The following is a 16728-nucleotide window of genomic DNA, read 5'->3' on the forward strand; positions in this document are numbered from 1 at the left end:
TAAATAAATAAATAAAGGTTTGAATGAGTTGAATTAACAGTGTCTCCCATGTTTCTCTGGGTCTCCTGATGACAGAAAGCAAGCACATATTTTTCTCTTTAAACCAGTAGTTCCCAAATTTGAGCTACCAGATGTTGAGCTACCAGTCCACTCTCGGTATGCTGCCACACCACCATTAGAGACATCCCCCACTGTCCCCTGTGGCGGTACATGCATGTGGCCATGCCACCATTAGGGACAAAGGGATTTAATGGCAGCATGGCTGCACTCACGTGCTGCCATAGGACAATGGGTGCTGCCCCTAATAACAGTGTGGTCACATGCATGTTTTGCCACTGGGGACAGCGCAGGCTTGCCATCTGCAGATGCTTGAATACACGGATGGCAAGTTCACAGATACTGAGGGCCGACTGTAAGTTCCAGAATGCCTGACTTCTGTCCATGCTTGTTGAATTTCAAAGATCTGGATTCCAAGAGTATATGTGGTCTGAAGTTTGGAAACCACTAGACAATAACCACTAATATTGTTAAGAATGTTAAGAAATTCAAGATGAATGTGTATGTCATTCTATTTTAGGGTGACTATGGCCCGAAACAGATGAGCCAAAAGAAGAAAATCTGTCTGCAGTTCACCAAATCTTCTGAAATAAAAGCCAAGGACAAGGGTTGGGTGGGATAAAGACAAATCCCATGAGACAGGCCACTCCATACATTTAAGGGCCAAATCATGATTTGTACCTAGGTATCTTGGGCTGAAGTCCAACAATCCTATGCGTCACACAATACTGTTCTATTATATCACAAAACTATATTTCTGATACGCAGCATACAGTGGGCGATAATCCCTGGCAATTTTTGCTGGCTCCAATAGCAAAAACTGTTTCAGTACTGAAGAAAATGTACAATATCATAAATGTGATTTGATCCATGAGGTATTCATATAACTTCAAGAACTTATGCTTAAAGGGAGGAGGGAATGGAATGACTAATACCATCTTACCATTTCATTTTGTCATTTGGCCCTGATGAAAAAGTAGAACTCTTTAAAACTTCACCCATTTCTTCTCGGCAGAAACTGAAGTTATTAATGGTCCACATATAAGAAAATTTTACAACTTTAACCTGAATAAGAGATGCAGACAATCACATAAATTCACCAGGTTCACTTTTCTTCAGCTTAATTTTTTTTTAAAAAAAGTTACTGAAGAAGTAGGCTCAACTGTACAATTTAAGCTGCTTAAATAAAAACCCTGTCTTATAGAATTAAGAAGTCACTAAAAACTATACTGGAAAAAATTGTATGACAATTAATGTTTCAGAATGAGGTTCTATTAGTTCAGCCTTCTCCTCAGCTATATGCTGAGGGGAATGGGATTGGTTCCTCCTTTCTTTGGATGACTTTTCATGCTAAGAGCTACATTTCCTGCATAGAGGTGTCTCTAGAAGATTCCTATTCTACAAGACTAATATGAAGAAATAAATTAAGCAACAGTAACAGTAACAAGAACTCCAACACTTACGCAAGATATGTAGTTTACCTGCGTATAACACCAGCTTTCAGCTATAGGACCACTGGACATCTCTCCAGGTGGTGGTGGAGTGGCAGCTCTTGACATCCCCACTTTATTGCAGATTTTTACAGTGTAAAGGCAGAAATTCCCCCATCAGTATTCTTCCTATACATAAAAAGGTGAAAGCAAGCAAAATATCAGCATTATTTCAAGATATTTAACCATTAATATGTTTTTATTGCATATAAAAAGATCCTTAAATTACATTGAGTATGCAGTTCTTGAGTTACATTATATGGGGAACAACAGTATACATATATTTCTAATAAATTTCAAACAATTTAAAGTAAAATTTAGATTAAATATTGAAGAACAACAAAACTAATCCCAAAACATTTAAACACTTTATGTGGGGAGTAAAGGATAATAAAGGGCTTATCTGACACTTCTAGTGATGACATGCCTTGTACTTAGCACCAGCAACTGGTAGTGAATTAGTTGCCTCATCGTCAGATTCCCTTCCTCCCATGCTCAGGACCTAAGCTCCAATTAACTGTAGGCTTCTATTTAGGGGAGGGGGGAATTAAGCAAATTCGCAGCAGTACATGGAGATACTACCAATTTGCATAATTTGTCCTGGAAACATACATTTGAAAAACAAAAGCCTTGTGTGGGTGTAAGGCCTTCTTATGTCCACAAGAGAAGGCTTCTGAGATCCAAAAAAGTATTTAAATGTTAAGGCAAACATATGCAACAAGACGTGGCATATATATGACCGCACTGAATGACAAAAGGGGCTTTTGCCACAAAGAAAATCCTTTACAACAGGCTGCATTTGCCTTAACAATCTGATATTTATAATAAAAACTTTTCAGTCATACAAGGTAACTGCAACAGTTGGATACTGGAGAGCGGAGTGTCCGCATGCTCCTGAGCCCTACTGCGTTGTCCAGGCACCATCATGGCTCGCCCCCATCCACACGGGTCCCGCCATGATGATGTACGTACAGTGCAGCGTCTAAATGGCATTGCGTGTACGTCATCAGTGTGCACAAGGGCAGTAATGGCACCCCGCATGCAGCACAAAAAGAACCTCAGACATCAGAAGGGCTGCCAGCCCAGAAAAACCCAGAGGAGTGAAGACAAACAGCCACCAACATGGAAGGTATTTTTACGATACATCAAAGGAGTCACAGACAGAATAGGCAAAGTAGTGAGGAAGCACAGCCTGCAAATGGTTTACAAACCGATGAAGAAAATCCAGCAAATGCTTCGCTCAGCCAAGGACCACAGAGAACCTCTCACAGCCGCAGGAGTTTACCGCATACCATGCAGCTGCGGACAAGTCTACATAGGGACCACCAAACTCAGTGTGCAAACAAGAATCCAGGAACACGAGAGGCACTGCAGACTGGGCCAGCCAGAAAAATCAGCAGTAGCAGAACATGCCACAAACCATCCTGGGCATAAAATACTGTTTGAAAACACTGAAGTTCTGGACCATGCCAACCACTACCATGTCAGGATGCACAGGGAAGCCATTGAAATCCTGGACAATTTCAACAGGAAGGAGGAAACCCTTAAAAAAAACAAGGTTTGGCTACCAGTCCTGAAAAATACCAAGATCAAGACTCAACAAATGCGAATGAGAAATCTCCCAGGGTCAGGGGTTTCCCAGCAGACAATGAGCACCAATCATGCAGACACTAATCCTCCTTTGCAGACCCTCCCATCCTGAGGCCTGCCATTAGCAATACAATCACTCCAGCCTTTCCAGATCTACAAGCTGTCAGGACAATCATTCCAGATGGAGCCACAGCAGACCTCTCCACTAAAGTATGCCACTTTGTTCCCACACACAACTACTTTCCTTTTAGTAAAGTATACCTTCAAGTCAACTGTACTGCCATGGGTGCACACATGGCACCACAACATGCCAACATTTTCTTGGCTGACCTAGGACAATGCTTCTTTGACTTCTGCACCCAGAAAACCCTCCTCTATCTGAGGTACATTTGATGACAGCTTCATAATTTGAACTCATGGAAAGAACTCTCTCAAGACATTCCACCAGAATTTCCACAACTTCCACTCTTCCATCAATCCCAGGCTTGATATAGAGAACAAGCCCACTTTTGGACACCACCGCACAGCTGCACAATGAGCATCTGAGCACCACCCAATATTACAAACCTACTAACTGCTACAATACAACCGCATCTTCTGAGACCCACAGTTCATGGATGCCAAAGTCATGGAATTACAACAAAAATTCCTCAACCTATAGTGCCCACCACATGAAGTAAAGAAACAAATAAACAAGGCAAGACTTGTCTCCAGGACCAATCTAATACAAAACAGACTGAAAACAGGAAATTACAGTACCCTACTCGTGGTCACATACAGCTCCCAACTGAGACACTCAGACACAACACCACTGAACTACAACCTATCTGAACAACAACACTGCCCTCTCAAAGGCTCTTGGTGGCAGGCCTTTACTTGCCTACAGACAGTCTTCCAATCTCAAACAGTTACAGTACTTACAAGAGGATGCACATTACAGATGGGGAGATGGGTACAAAACTTTACCACAAACCCAGGTGTCAACTCTGCCCACACATTTGCCTCAGGAAATAACATCACAGGACCTAGTCACAATGTTAGCGGCACTTTCACTTGCCAATCCTCTAATGTGATACTGTATATGCCATCCTCTCTCAACAATACCCTTCAGCACACTACACTGGGCAAACAAGCCAGTCTCTCCAACAGAGGATAAATGGTCATAAATCAGATATTAGGCATAGGAATACACAAGAATGAGTTACAGAACACTTCAATCTTCCTCTGGCCTTAGATCAGCAGTCCTTGAACAAAAGAAAGGACCTGAACAGACAGGCCAATGGGAAACTCATCTTAAAAGGTCAGAAGCTGGACCAAAGCTGTGGTCTAGTCCTTAGGAGTGGTGCATGGCTTTGGCGCGGCTTCCAGCCTCTTAGGACACATGCAGCATTTCCAAAGTGACCTGAAGCAGCTTTATTTTGGCCTATCTGTTCAGGCCCAAAACCAACAAACAAAAAAACTACAAAGGAAGTCTGGAAAAAGAAACAGCTGAATTATAATATACCCTTAAACTCCAATCCATCAACAGCAGGTTAACAGAGACAAAGGCTTTCTAGCACACTATTATAACGCTGGTTAACATCCCAGCCTCATAAGGACACTCTTAGCCAGTTTATCGTATCTCCTTTCTGGTTCCCAGTTTGCACTCACCATATTCCAAAACTCCCTGCACCACTCATATGGTCTTCCACACACCTTGTGCTTCGGCAGTATATTTCCTCCTGCCTTTTCCCCTCAGTGACCACAGTTAAAACTAAATGTGTCACTTCCTCACTATACCCTCAAATGTTGCATTTATATGGCTATTCACATAGTCTGATTTTACAGGTGCCTCCTGGGCAATTGTTCACTCCATGTACTAGAGGAAATAGACTAGGGAGTTTATTGCCTTGCTTTTCCTCCCACAATAGATGCAGGATGTAACTTGAAGAAAGCAGATCTTATCGCATTTTCCCATCGCTGGGCAGCATGCAGCCTGTATGCAACCCAGGCCTCTCTGGGCTTCTCCTGCATCTTTTCAAGAACGGGATTTTCTCATTCTTGAAAAGCTGCGGCAGAAGCCCGGGTTGCATATGGGCTGCGTACTGCCCGGCACCGGGGAAATGCAGTAAGATCCACCTTGTTAAAATTACACCCCGAGTCTATCACGAGAGCAAAGGCAATGTGATAAACTCCCAAGTCTACCAAAGCTTATGCTACAACTTCTTTCACACTTTTAGTCTCAGATGTGCTGTAAAATCCCGTTGCAAACTGTATTAGACAGTATTAAACCTCACAGAACACCTAGAAAATGACATACAATTTTCCAGAATTAAGGCAGGAAGAAACAACTAGGAAGTGTGAGAAAATAGTGTACAGCAAGCCCCATGTTTATACCAATGCAATATTTGCTCCTTTAAAAATTGAAAGAAACATCTACAGCCCCTAAAAGGCCAGAATCTTTTTGAAACAAATATTCTTTTAAAAGGGAAGCAAGATTACTTATAACAAACCAGTTATTATAAATCTATATTTATCTTCTCATTACTCAATACAATGAATATTCAACCTGAATTATCTGAGTTCGCTAGTCTTAATATACTAGCAACTGAGGATTGGTAAAACATGTTAGACTTACATGCCCATACAGACAGGCCAAAATACAGCTGCTTCGGGTCACTTTGGAGGTATGCTGATTAAATGACACATGCATCTTAAGAGGCCAGAAGCCATGTCAAAGCTGCACTGCAGTCCTTAGCAGCTTTATTTTGGCCTGTCTGTATGGGCCTTTATGTTACATGTTAGTTTAGTATTTTCATCCTGGGCAGAATTATTTCAACATTTAAAACAAAAGTCACTGTACTCTTGTCTATGAAGAAAAATGGAGTGGTTACTGGTAATATTCAGCTAGCATGAACTACATCTCAAGCTGCTTTTAAAACTTCTGTAATCAAACTTACAATGAATACAAGCAATACACAGGTCTCACTGATATTTATAGGAAATTTAAATGGATGTTCAAATGGTCTGGAATAACCAATATATCTTTAACGTTGGTTGGATTTTACCTAGTGTGCATTATGATAGATGAATTAGCTATAAATGTCAAATACTAAAGGTTTTAATGAAAGCTCTGACAATATGCATCTGAACATATGAAGTCACTTAAAATTCAGTGGATACCTTGTGTCCACTTGCAGCATGTATCAACTTGTTAAGATTGTGCAACCATGGAAATGCAAAAAAATATCCTCAGTATGGGTTACTACTTCTTCAGAAAACTATCATCTTCTGTTTGTGGCAAATAACTCAAAGCCTCAAGGACCTGAATTGGTCTCAAGTGGTCTCTTTTCTTAATTCTTAAAATTTATGCTAGCATTATTAATGCTTAGCAATCCCATTGTGATATAAATTGTACAAGACGGATGTTTCTCCCCTGAAGATCAAAGACAACATGCACCAGAAGCTCAGAAAAGCACAAGGTAACAGTGAGATTAAGATGAATAACTGTCAAAGTACTTCACAATTGCCTGCTACTGTCAGGTTTTCTTTCATGGTTCATAGGACAGCACAGGGAGGTTTTTAAAGATGGATCTGATCTGAGGAGGTGCGCAACAGCTGCTTTTCTGATGTTTGCTGTGAACTACTTCAATGAATCTAGTGCCCTGGGAACAAGAAGCTTGTGAAGTTTGATCAAATGGGCATCTCTAGAAGAGCACAGGTTTAAACATCTCAATGTTCATGATGAAACAGATGGAAAGAAGCAGATATACAGTAATGAGCAAAAATCTTTACTGTGGCATTAGGACAACAGCCAGAACAAGTTAGTATTTCCCATATTTTGTTAAATAACAATATAAAATATTGTTTTCCTAACTACAATACAGTTAGTGCTAAAAGAATATCTAATGGGGGGGGGGGCGGGGAGGCTATTAAAATCCTCAGCATCATAATTTAAGATTCCAGTTCTAAGGAGTTCCAGCCCTCCTAGCAATCTAAGACAAGGTTGAGAATTACATGGACAATCTAGAGGTTGCTCAATGGCAACTCCTACCATGTCTCACCATTGGTTATGTTGGTTAGGGCTGATGGAAGAACCACAGAATCCTCAGCTCTGATCTGTGGCACAATCCTAAACTAGATCTGCCATTAAAAGCCATTTTAGAGGAGAAAATCCTTGCTTATAAAATTCACATACACATTTTTGTCATTTGTTTCTCAATCCTAGGGACAGATCAACCAACTACTAGCAATTAGGGATTGCAGATTTATAGATTAGTAGATTTACATTTCTACAGCATGAAGAAAAGCACTGGAGGCCAATACCTGTGCAAAACACCATGCCTTGCCCAGGGTCTGCAGCAACTCTGGGGGAAGCCACCTTACTTTTCCTAAAGAGATGTAACAGAACATTTCCCAGTGCTATGTTTCCACATGGAAAATGTATGGATGCTTAGCCATAGTTGCCTGGGCTGTTGTACTGCAATCAATCAAATGTGTCTTAGGAAGCAGACTTAAGTATAGTAAAGCTTATGCTGTTAATTTCTTTCTTTCAGTTAGTCTCAAAGGTGCTACAAGATCTCTCTACATACTGACTCTACAGACTAACACAGCTATATCTTTGAATTCTGCAATCGTTCATTTTAGATGTGCTAAATACAGACTATAACATCCTAGTTATTCTTCTAAGGAAACAAACCTTAGTGCTGAAGAGCAGACTAACAAATGAACATACCATTACATCACTTTTAAAAAATCTCTTGCTTCTCGATAAGCAGCAAGTACTAGTAGTCAAGACAAATGTGATGAGATGTCTGTGCCCTGTATCCTTTAGTGAAATAAAATGTTCAACTAGTTGTTCTGAATCAGTTTTTTTCTCTACTTGAACTGTGACTGATTTGCTTCTAATCAAGCCAAGCCCAATCAGAAAGCCAGACTTCCTGGAGCAGTCAAAGTTAAGTACCACAAGCAGCTGAAGGCCACACCGCTTCATGATATGATGGGGTAAAGAAAGAAAGCACAAAAGGCATGAGTGCCTCCATTCAGCTAAATCAAATACTTTTAAATTCTTGGACTATGATAAAACTAATCTATAGACTCCTGAAAAGAGAAGTTAGCCCATCCCGCTTATTAACTTTTGCTTCTAACTGTGACTTAAAAGAGCTGTAATATATAGGCTGTGAATGCATCTACTTTAATTTACTCTACAGAAAATGATTAATGCCAAGAGTGTTCTTTGAAGAACTTGAGAAATAAAAGGGGGAAAATCAGTTTCTGCAGTTTAAAATACTTGCACTAGGATAGTGTAATAAGATGTTGTCCCTTTAACATGCATAGAAATAATATAATCAGTTGCTCCTTGCCTTAAGAATCAATGCAATAAAATTATTGGACTAGTTAAGGAGTAGAGAAAAGAGAGCAAGCTGAATTAGTTATGACATCTCTTCAATTAATGAAATGGGTTTATGTGAGAAAGTGAAAAGTAAAGGGAAAGCTAAGAAACTAATCAATATAGGTTGAGCTATGCAGTTTTGAGACTGTGATTAGAGTAAACACATGCATGTCTGCTTTTGATAGAATAGTCTAGATTATCATCTGGATGAGTAAACGTAAAGATAATCAGACTTTATGTGTCAACATCAGTTCAGAGAAAGGAGGCAAAAATAATAAAATAACAAGTGTGGTCATTCAAGATCAAGGGTGGGTAACTGCCATGTATTAGGGACCCTATCTCCTCCCTTGTGAAGCCCAAATCAACTCAATTTTAGCCCAACATTTTATAGGTATTTATAGCTCAAGATTTTTCTAAGGCACCTCGTATGGTATGCATATTTCTAATACTTTCATCTTAACCATGCTGGTGAAACTGAACATCAGAAGCAGTAACTGGTTCAAGGTCATATGAGGAACTTCATGACTAACTGGGAATCCCAGTCTTGGCCTAATGATTACACCATAAATCTGCTGATCTCATTAAGAACAGAAATAGTTGGCTATTAACTTTCAGGGAGAAATTTAAGAAGAATATACACTCCGTATGTATAAAGGTTCATTATATGATAATAATAATGTCAACAGTAATGAAAACAGAACGAGCTTTTCATATATTATAAGGCTGTTGGGAAATTTCAAATTTTTTTGAAAATCCACCAAGTAATTAATTGTGACCCTGAAGACACTGGAAGAACTGGAAGTAAAGATAGATGGAATGCGTGTCATTGGTAAGAACTAATGTTTCGCCCAGGACACATCACTGATCACAATTACACTTTGCTTTAAAAGTTTCTTTTGACAACCAAATTTACATGGGAAGAAAATTATGAAGAAATGCCCAGACTCTGTGAGCAGATCTTCAACATTTGATAACCAAATGTTATTGGCAGGAGCATAGAAATTAATTACATGTAGAATTTATTAGAATTAATAGAAATTAAGGTTATTCCTTCATTAAATCTTATACAATTCATTACACATTATCCTATTTATCCTTAAATAACTTGCCTATTAATCCTTGATTAACTATTTATATTTCCATATAAACGAATCCTGAATATACTTTAATATCATTTGTTATCTGCCAGCCAGTCAGCTTTGACTTGTGAGCCTATGAATGAAATGCCTCCCAAGATCCCCAGTCATCAACAGCCCTGCTCAGAACTTCCAAACTTATGGCTATGGCTTCCTTTATTGGTTGTGGTTTTCCACTTTTTTTAGTGCCTTTCACTGTACCAGGTGTTATAATCTTTGCACTGAGTTATGTTGTCTCGTGATATGTCCAAATTACAACAGCCTCAGTTTTATCACTGTGTCATCAAGAGAGAGAGAAAGAGAGTTCAAGTGTGACTGGAGTTTGAAGCCATACAGTGGGCACTTCTTATATGTGGATTTGCCATGCACGGATTTGAGCATCTGTGGATGGCGAATCCATATTGTCCCCAATGACAGTGTGGGTGCACGCACACCGCCATTGGAGACAAAAGTCCCTCTCCTCCTCTCCTCTCCTCTCCTCTCCTCTCCTCTCCTCTCCTCCCTCCTTCCCTTCCTTCCCTGCCTCTCTCCCTCCCTGCTTACCTCCTTGTTGCTGCTGCCTCCGCCTCAGCCTCCTCGTTGCCGCTGTTGCGAGAAAGGCCAGGTGGTGGTGATGGAAGCCAAGAGGCCTCCAGGCCGCCACCCGGCCCTTCTGCAGCGGTGGCAGTGGCAAAGAGGAAAAGGCTTGGCCTCCAGCACAGCCTCCCAAGCCTCCTCGCAGCTGCAGCTTCTGCACCACCGCCATCGTGGAAGGGCCAGGTAGTGGCCTGGAGGCCTCTTGGCCTCCAACACCACCACCTGGCCTTTTCCGTGGCAGCGGCAGTGGCGAGGAGGCTGAGGCAGCGAGGAGGCTGGGAGGCTGTGCTGGAGGCCTTGAAGGGCTCTGGGCTGCTGCTCTACCTCCTCTCTGCTGCCTCCGCCATCACGAAAAGGCCGGGTGGTGCTGCTGAAAGCCAAGAGGCCTCTGGGCCTCCACCCGTCCCTTTCGTGGTGTTGGCGGCAGTGAGGAGGCTGAAGCTTGGCCTCAGCCTCCACTGCCTCGTTCTGCTCGCCACCGCCATTGTCGCCGCCACCGCAGAAAGGCCGGGCGGCGGTGCTGGAGGCCTCTTGGCCTCCAGCAACACCACCTGGCCTTACCTGCAGCAGTGGCAGCAGCAAGCAGGCCGAGGCGGCGGGAGCCAAGGGGCGAGGAGGCCAGTTGGCACTGGTGGAGGCATTGAAGGCCTCTGGCGCTGCTGCTCTGCTTCCTCACCATCGTGGAAGGGCCAGGTAGCGAGGAGGCAAAGCAGCAGCAGCAGCCAAGAGGCCTTGGCCTCCTCACCACCACCGCCACCACGGGAAAGGCCGGGTGGTGGTGTTGGAGGCCAAGAGGTTTCCATGCCGCCACCCAGCCCTTCCGCGGTGGTGGCGGCATGGAAGCTGTGGCTGTGAGGAGGCCGTGCTGGAGGCCAAGCCTCATCCTCCTCGCCACTGCTGTGGAAGGGCCGGGTAGCGGCCTGGAGGCCTCCAACACCACCACCTGGCCTTTCCTGCGGCAGAGGCGATGAGGAGGTAAGCAGGGAGGGAGAGAGGGAGGCAGGGAAGGAAGGAAAGAAGAGGGGGGTGGAGAGAAGGAGAGGGACTTTTGTCCCCAATGGTGACGCGCATGCATGCATGCCGTCATTGGGGACAATGGGACTTGAGCATACGCGGATTTTGGTATGCGTGGGGGGGGGTCCAGAAGGCATCCCCGTGTATACCAAGGACCCACTTGGCAATCCATGATATCCATAGAATTCTCCTAGGGGCAAAAAGGGAGTCAGCTTTACTGTAGATCTGATCCTAGCCAACAGGGATGACCTGGTTAATGGGGTGCAAGTGGTGAGATCCTTAGGCAGGAGTGACCATGTTCTCCTGGAATTTGTTATACAGTGGAAAGGAGAAGACAGGCATAGTCAGACACACATTTTAGACTTTAGGAAAGCTGAATTCAATAAACTCAGGGAAATACTAGTATTCTGTGGTCAGGAATACTAAAAGAGAAGGAAGTTCAGGATGGATGGGAGTTTCTCAAAAGGGAAATACTGAAGGCACAAGTTAAAACAGTTCTAATCAGGAGGAAAAATGGGAGGTGTTTCAAGAAATCAGGACGGATGACTAAAAAACTTTCAACAGAGCTAAATTTTAAACGGGCCATGTATAAGAAATGGAAAAGGGAGGAAATCACCAAAGATGAATTCAAACAGATAATGAGCATGTGTAGATGTAAAGTCAGAAAAGCTAAAGCACAGAATAAACAATCCAGCTTTCATAATCAAACATACAAATTGAAAATAGTATGGCATGATGATTATGACTTTGGTGTTTAATTATATATCCTCATATTTGAAGCTCTTGCCCTTGAGGATCTTACCCACTTCCTTCATACCTGTTTTTCCAAGTCTTGGTGTTTTGATTTCTTGAAGGTTGTTTCCATTTTGGTCTGAGCCCTTTTCTCAAAGACAACCCAACACAGAGAGTGTTACAGTAATCCCAATGTGATTACTGTAATTAAAGAAATTTTCACTGTGGCCAAATCAGATGTTTCTAGAAATGAAAGCCCCTGATCCAGGCCTCGGAGGTAGAGAAGAACTATTGGCCCGCATCCCCTTCCCCTTCTCCTTTTGTGTCGTGTCTTTTTAGATTGTAAGCCTTAGGGCAGGGAACCATCCAATTAAAAAGATTGTATGTACAGCGCTGTGTAAATTTACAGAGCTTTATAAATAAAGGTTAATAATAATAATAATAATAATAATAATAATGAACTAGTTTTAATTGTGCAAATGCATTTACTAGCCACTGCTGAGACATGGACACTGGAGATCTGGACTCAATCTAGGAGTACACCCAAACTGTGAGCCTGTGACTTCAAGGGAAGTGTAACCTCTTCAAGCAACAGGCTTAATCCCTATTCCCTGTTCTGCATTTCAGCTGACCAGGAACACCTTTGTCTTATCTGGAATAAGCTCAATTTGTTTGCTTTTATCCAGTCCATTACTGTCAACAGTCACTGGTTTAGAACCAAAAAAGCTTCCTTGGACTGAGGTGGAAAGGAGAGATAGTTAGGTGTCATCAGCCCAAACTCTGAAAAAACTTTCCCAGCAATTTTATGTATATGTTAAACAGCATGGTCAACAAAACAGAAACCCTGGGGCACCACAAGCCAAGAGTCAAGGAGTTGAACAGCAATCTCTGAGCACCAGCACCAGTTACTGGCATAGCAACCAGAGCTATTTCCATTCCACAACCAGGCCTGAAGCCACACTGAAATGCATCTAGATCAGTGGTCCCAAAACTTTTTAAGGCTATTTTTCTCTTGGGTGACAAGCCTAGCACCCCCCATGCCTATTTCTTGGTAATAAGTCCACTGTTCTACTGGGGGGGGGGGGGGGCGGAGAGAAAGTATCTTAAGCAAGGGAAGTGGCTGCTTTTGGGTAATTTTGCGAATGAAGTAAATGAAATCCTGTTTGCCATGTAACCCTGGGCAAGTCACACTCTCCCAGCCATAGGGGAAGGCAATGGCAAACCCCTTCTGAAGAAAATGTTTCAAGAAAACTCCATGATAGGTTGTCCTTAGGGTCACCATGAGTCAAAACAACGCGAAGGCACACAAACAACAATTGCTGCTAGCGAGCCCATGTTCCAAAGTGAACCTAGAGCCTCATAAGTTTGTATTTGGAGGAAGGAAGGTGAGGCTGGGGAGTGGCTTGGGAGAGTGAAAGAGGGAGGAACGTTTTCCGAATGGGGTGCCTGGCCAAGAGGGTGGGCAGGCAGGCAAGCTCAGCAGGATTTCCACCTGAGGAAGGAAGGGCTGTGTGGCTGAGTGGGTAGCCCATGCCAAGAAATGTCTCTGCAGATGCCTTCCTCCATCACCTTCTCCAGGCTACTCCTGGCAAAAGGGACGAAGAAGGGAATAAAAGCTGGGGGGAGGAACAGGAAACCCCAGGAGTCGCCAGAGCATTGATAATATCCAACTCAATGGGGAACAAAGGATAAGCCTGCCCTCTTTCCTTCCACCTTGGCTAGCTGGCTTCAGCTAGCTTGCCAAGGCAAAAGGGAAAGAAGAGCACATGCCTACCCCCTCCCTTCACCAGCCGGTGTCTTTCTTACCCAAAGACGTTTTCTTCCTTGGGCTCCTTGCAGGGGGAAGCTGAACAGTTTCTGGGAAAAGGTGGGCATGGCAAGTATTTTGGTGTCCAAAGGGGGGAGGGAGCAAGGGAAGGACAGGGTCCATTTGCTCTGCTCCAAGGTAAGGCAAAGTGGAGGAACCATTCTAGGTCTCTTGTCTCTCGGCCTGGACCAACACGGCTTGTTTCCCACAGCTCTCCATTCAGCCTCCCTCTGTCCTGTCCCAGAATGGTGTACAAAAGAAGATTTTTGCTACTAGGGTTGCCATAATTCTCTTCTATAAAATATCTTACCCCAAAACTGAATGCTAGAGATTGGCTAGTAATTATCCAATAGAGTGGGATCCATGGAGGACCTTTTCTAAACAAGTATCTTACAATGGCCTACTTTATGAATGTTGGACTCCTGCTTTGCTGGAGGGAAGCATTAATCTCTCCCTTCACCCAGCCAGCCAGGCCGCCTCTTGCCTTTTTAATAAGCCAGGAAGGGCAAGGAACTAGACACACATGCTAAGATTAGTTAAGGGACCATTTCCTGAATGCTTTCTACACTGGGTCATTAAAGTATCTTTAGTGCATGTATTATCATCACACAGCAAGCTAAACATATATTTCTTAATTACAGAAGTCCTGTAATGCTCTGTGGAGAGCTATGTATATATTTCAGCTTTCTCCTCTTGACTTCAGCTTAATTTAAGTTCATATCTTTTTGCCTTGTAGAAACTTAGGGCAGAAAAATGAAATGCACAGATATAGGATGGGGGACACCTGGCTGAATGAGACGACATGTGAAAGGGATCTAGGAGTCCAAGTAGACCACAAGTTGAACATGAGTCAACAGTGTGATGCGGCAGCTAACAAGGCCAATGCGATTTTAGGCTGCATCAATAGAAGTATAGTGTCTAGATCAAGAGAAGTAATAGTGCCACTCTATTCTGCTTTGGTCATGCCTCACTCTGGAATATTGTGTCCAGTTCTGGGCACCACAATTCAAAAAGGATATTGAGAAACTGGGGCATGCACAGAAGAGGGCAACTAAAATGGTGAAGGGTCTGGAAACCATGCCCTATGAGGAACAACTTAGGGAGCTGGGGATTTTTGGCCTGGAGAAGAGAATGTTAAGAGGTGATATGATAGCCCTGTTTAAATATTTGAAGGGATGTCATATTGAGGAGGGCGCTAACTTGTTTTCTGCTGCTCCAGAGAACAGAACCTGGAACAAGCTCCAGGAAAAGAGATTCAACCTCAACATTAGGAGGAACTTCCTGACAGTAAGGGCTGTCCAACAGTGGAACAAACTCCCTTGGAGTGTAATGGAGTCGCCCTCCTTGGAGGTCTTTAAGCAGAGGCTGGATGGCCATCTGTCAGGGATGCTTTTATTGAGATTTCCTACATGGCAGGGGGTTGGACTGGATGGCCCTTGTGGTCTCTTCCAACTCTATTATTCTATGATTTTATGAACTGTAATTTGCTTTCCTAGGCTTCCCTTCTTTCTAGGTAGACAGGGTATACATAACTATATTCTTCACTTTCAATAACACTCTGTGGCCAGGCTAGTTAATCTGCTCCTCCTGCCACTTTCCCATATTTTAATCTTCTTTAACAAGAGCTTTAAAGATGCCCTCCTAATGAACTTAGATTCATCCAAAGATCCTGGTACTCAAGTGGCCTGACACTCTGTTCTGCACTTTCACTTATAAAAATTAATAAAATGGATCTCAAACAAGTTTTTTGAATTTTCTATCTAACTGCTTGTGAAGCTGCAGTCAAACACAGAGTTTTTAGAAAAGTCCAGGGGGAATTTGTACAGTAATACAAACGCAATTTAACTAAGACAGAAATATCTCTCTGAGTAAAGTCCCCATCCAGACTGTTAATGAAGCTTCCTCTCTCCTCTGCTTTTTAAAAAGGATGAGCATTTTTAATCTGAAACAGGTTTTAGAACTAGTGGCATCTGAGGTCACCAAAACCTGACCTCAAATTCATCAGGCTATGCTGGATTTTAATTTGACAAGTACCCACAAGAAAAAGTTGAGGAACTCTATTTAACTCTACACATACTTAGCACTATTGTGTCAAGTCTGTATCAATCTGGGCTCATTTAAATCAGTGGGTCAAAACTGTGATTTCAATCAGCCAAAGAACATGCAAAAACCAAAAAGTTGATGTGTATCGTTGTTTTAAATCATGTCTTATTGACAAAATATTGACAAAACACTGATATTTCATCTATTTCCAAAACAACAGTGCAAATCTGAACCACATTAACCCAACAACTAAATACAACAGTAGCATCATTCTATTCATACGAACAGGACATTGCATTTCTTTTTTACACTGCGTATGTTCACATGCGTGCGTGCTCATACTTTATGTCATGTCCTTTTCTATCTCCAGAGAGAGCATCTTTAAAAAAAACTCTCATAAAGATTTCTTTAATGACCAGTAGCAATGACTGACATGGGATACAGTAAAATATGAACTTTGTGTATCTGACATTTTTGTCACCTTTATTCTAAAATAGCTTATTTCTGCTTCAGTCTGTTCTGATCGAGTCCCAATCTCATGAAAAAAGAAAGCAAACTAAAAAATGTTTGGTCCATGAGTAGTGGGTAAATGCATCATCTGATAATTACAGGGCAGGGCAGAGCAATTAATTTTTCTGGAGGTGAAAGTGAAATGTTTATAGAGTGAAAATACTCATATTTGACAAATTAGTTCTGAAACACAGAAACATTCCTTTGGCTCAATGTATCTGGTAAAGGACCACATGCAGTTTAGACATCATATGTCAGAATAATATGCTTCTACATAGATTATTTAATATTAGCCAAGTTACTCTTGAAAGGAAATTATGCATGTCACCTGCCAGTTCTCTTAAACTCAGCATCACAGTAAAGATGATTCAGCCAGACTGTAATATAAACAAGAGAGCTAGA

At 42.3% G+C, this 16728-nt stretch overlaps 1 protein-coding gene across 2 annotated transcripts in view; it reads right to left on the reverse strand.

The window, feature by feature from the left end:
* LOC149313896 (speckle-type POZ protein-like) overlaps positions 1-16728 on the reverse strand; it is a 43925-nt gene that overhangs the window by 16759 nt on the left and 10438 nt on the right. Inside the window, exons 2-3 of one of the 2 annotated variants that reach the window (XM_089520101.1) lie at positions 1539-1676; positions 1001-1122 (exon numbers count right to left, since the gene is read on the reverse strand). In XM_089520101.1, coding sequence (XP_089376227.1) covers positions 1001-1122; positions 1539-1616 — 200 coding nt within the window. In that variant the 5' untranslated portion in view covers positions 1617-1676. Of the gene's footprint in view, positions 1-1000; positions 1123-1520; positions 1677-16728 lie in introns of both variants that reach the window. The other variant, XM_089520100.1, reaches the window with a different exon arrangement.

The sequence above is a fragment of the Sceloporus occidentalis genome, unplaced genomic scaffold, assembly GCF_023333645.1.
Source record: "Sceloporus occidentalis isolate IW3139 unplaced genomic scaffold, rSceOcc1.0.p SCAF_4, whole genome shotgun sequence".
Classification (NCBI taxonomy): Eukaryota; Metazoa; Chordata; class Lepidosauria; order Squamata; family Phrynosomatidae; genus Sceloporus; species Sceloporus occidentalis.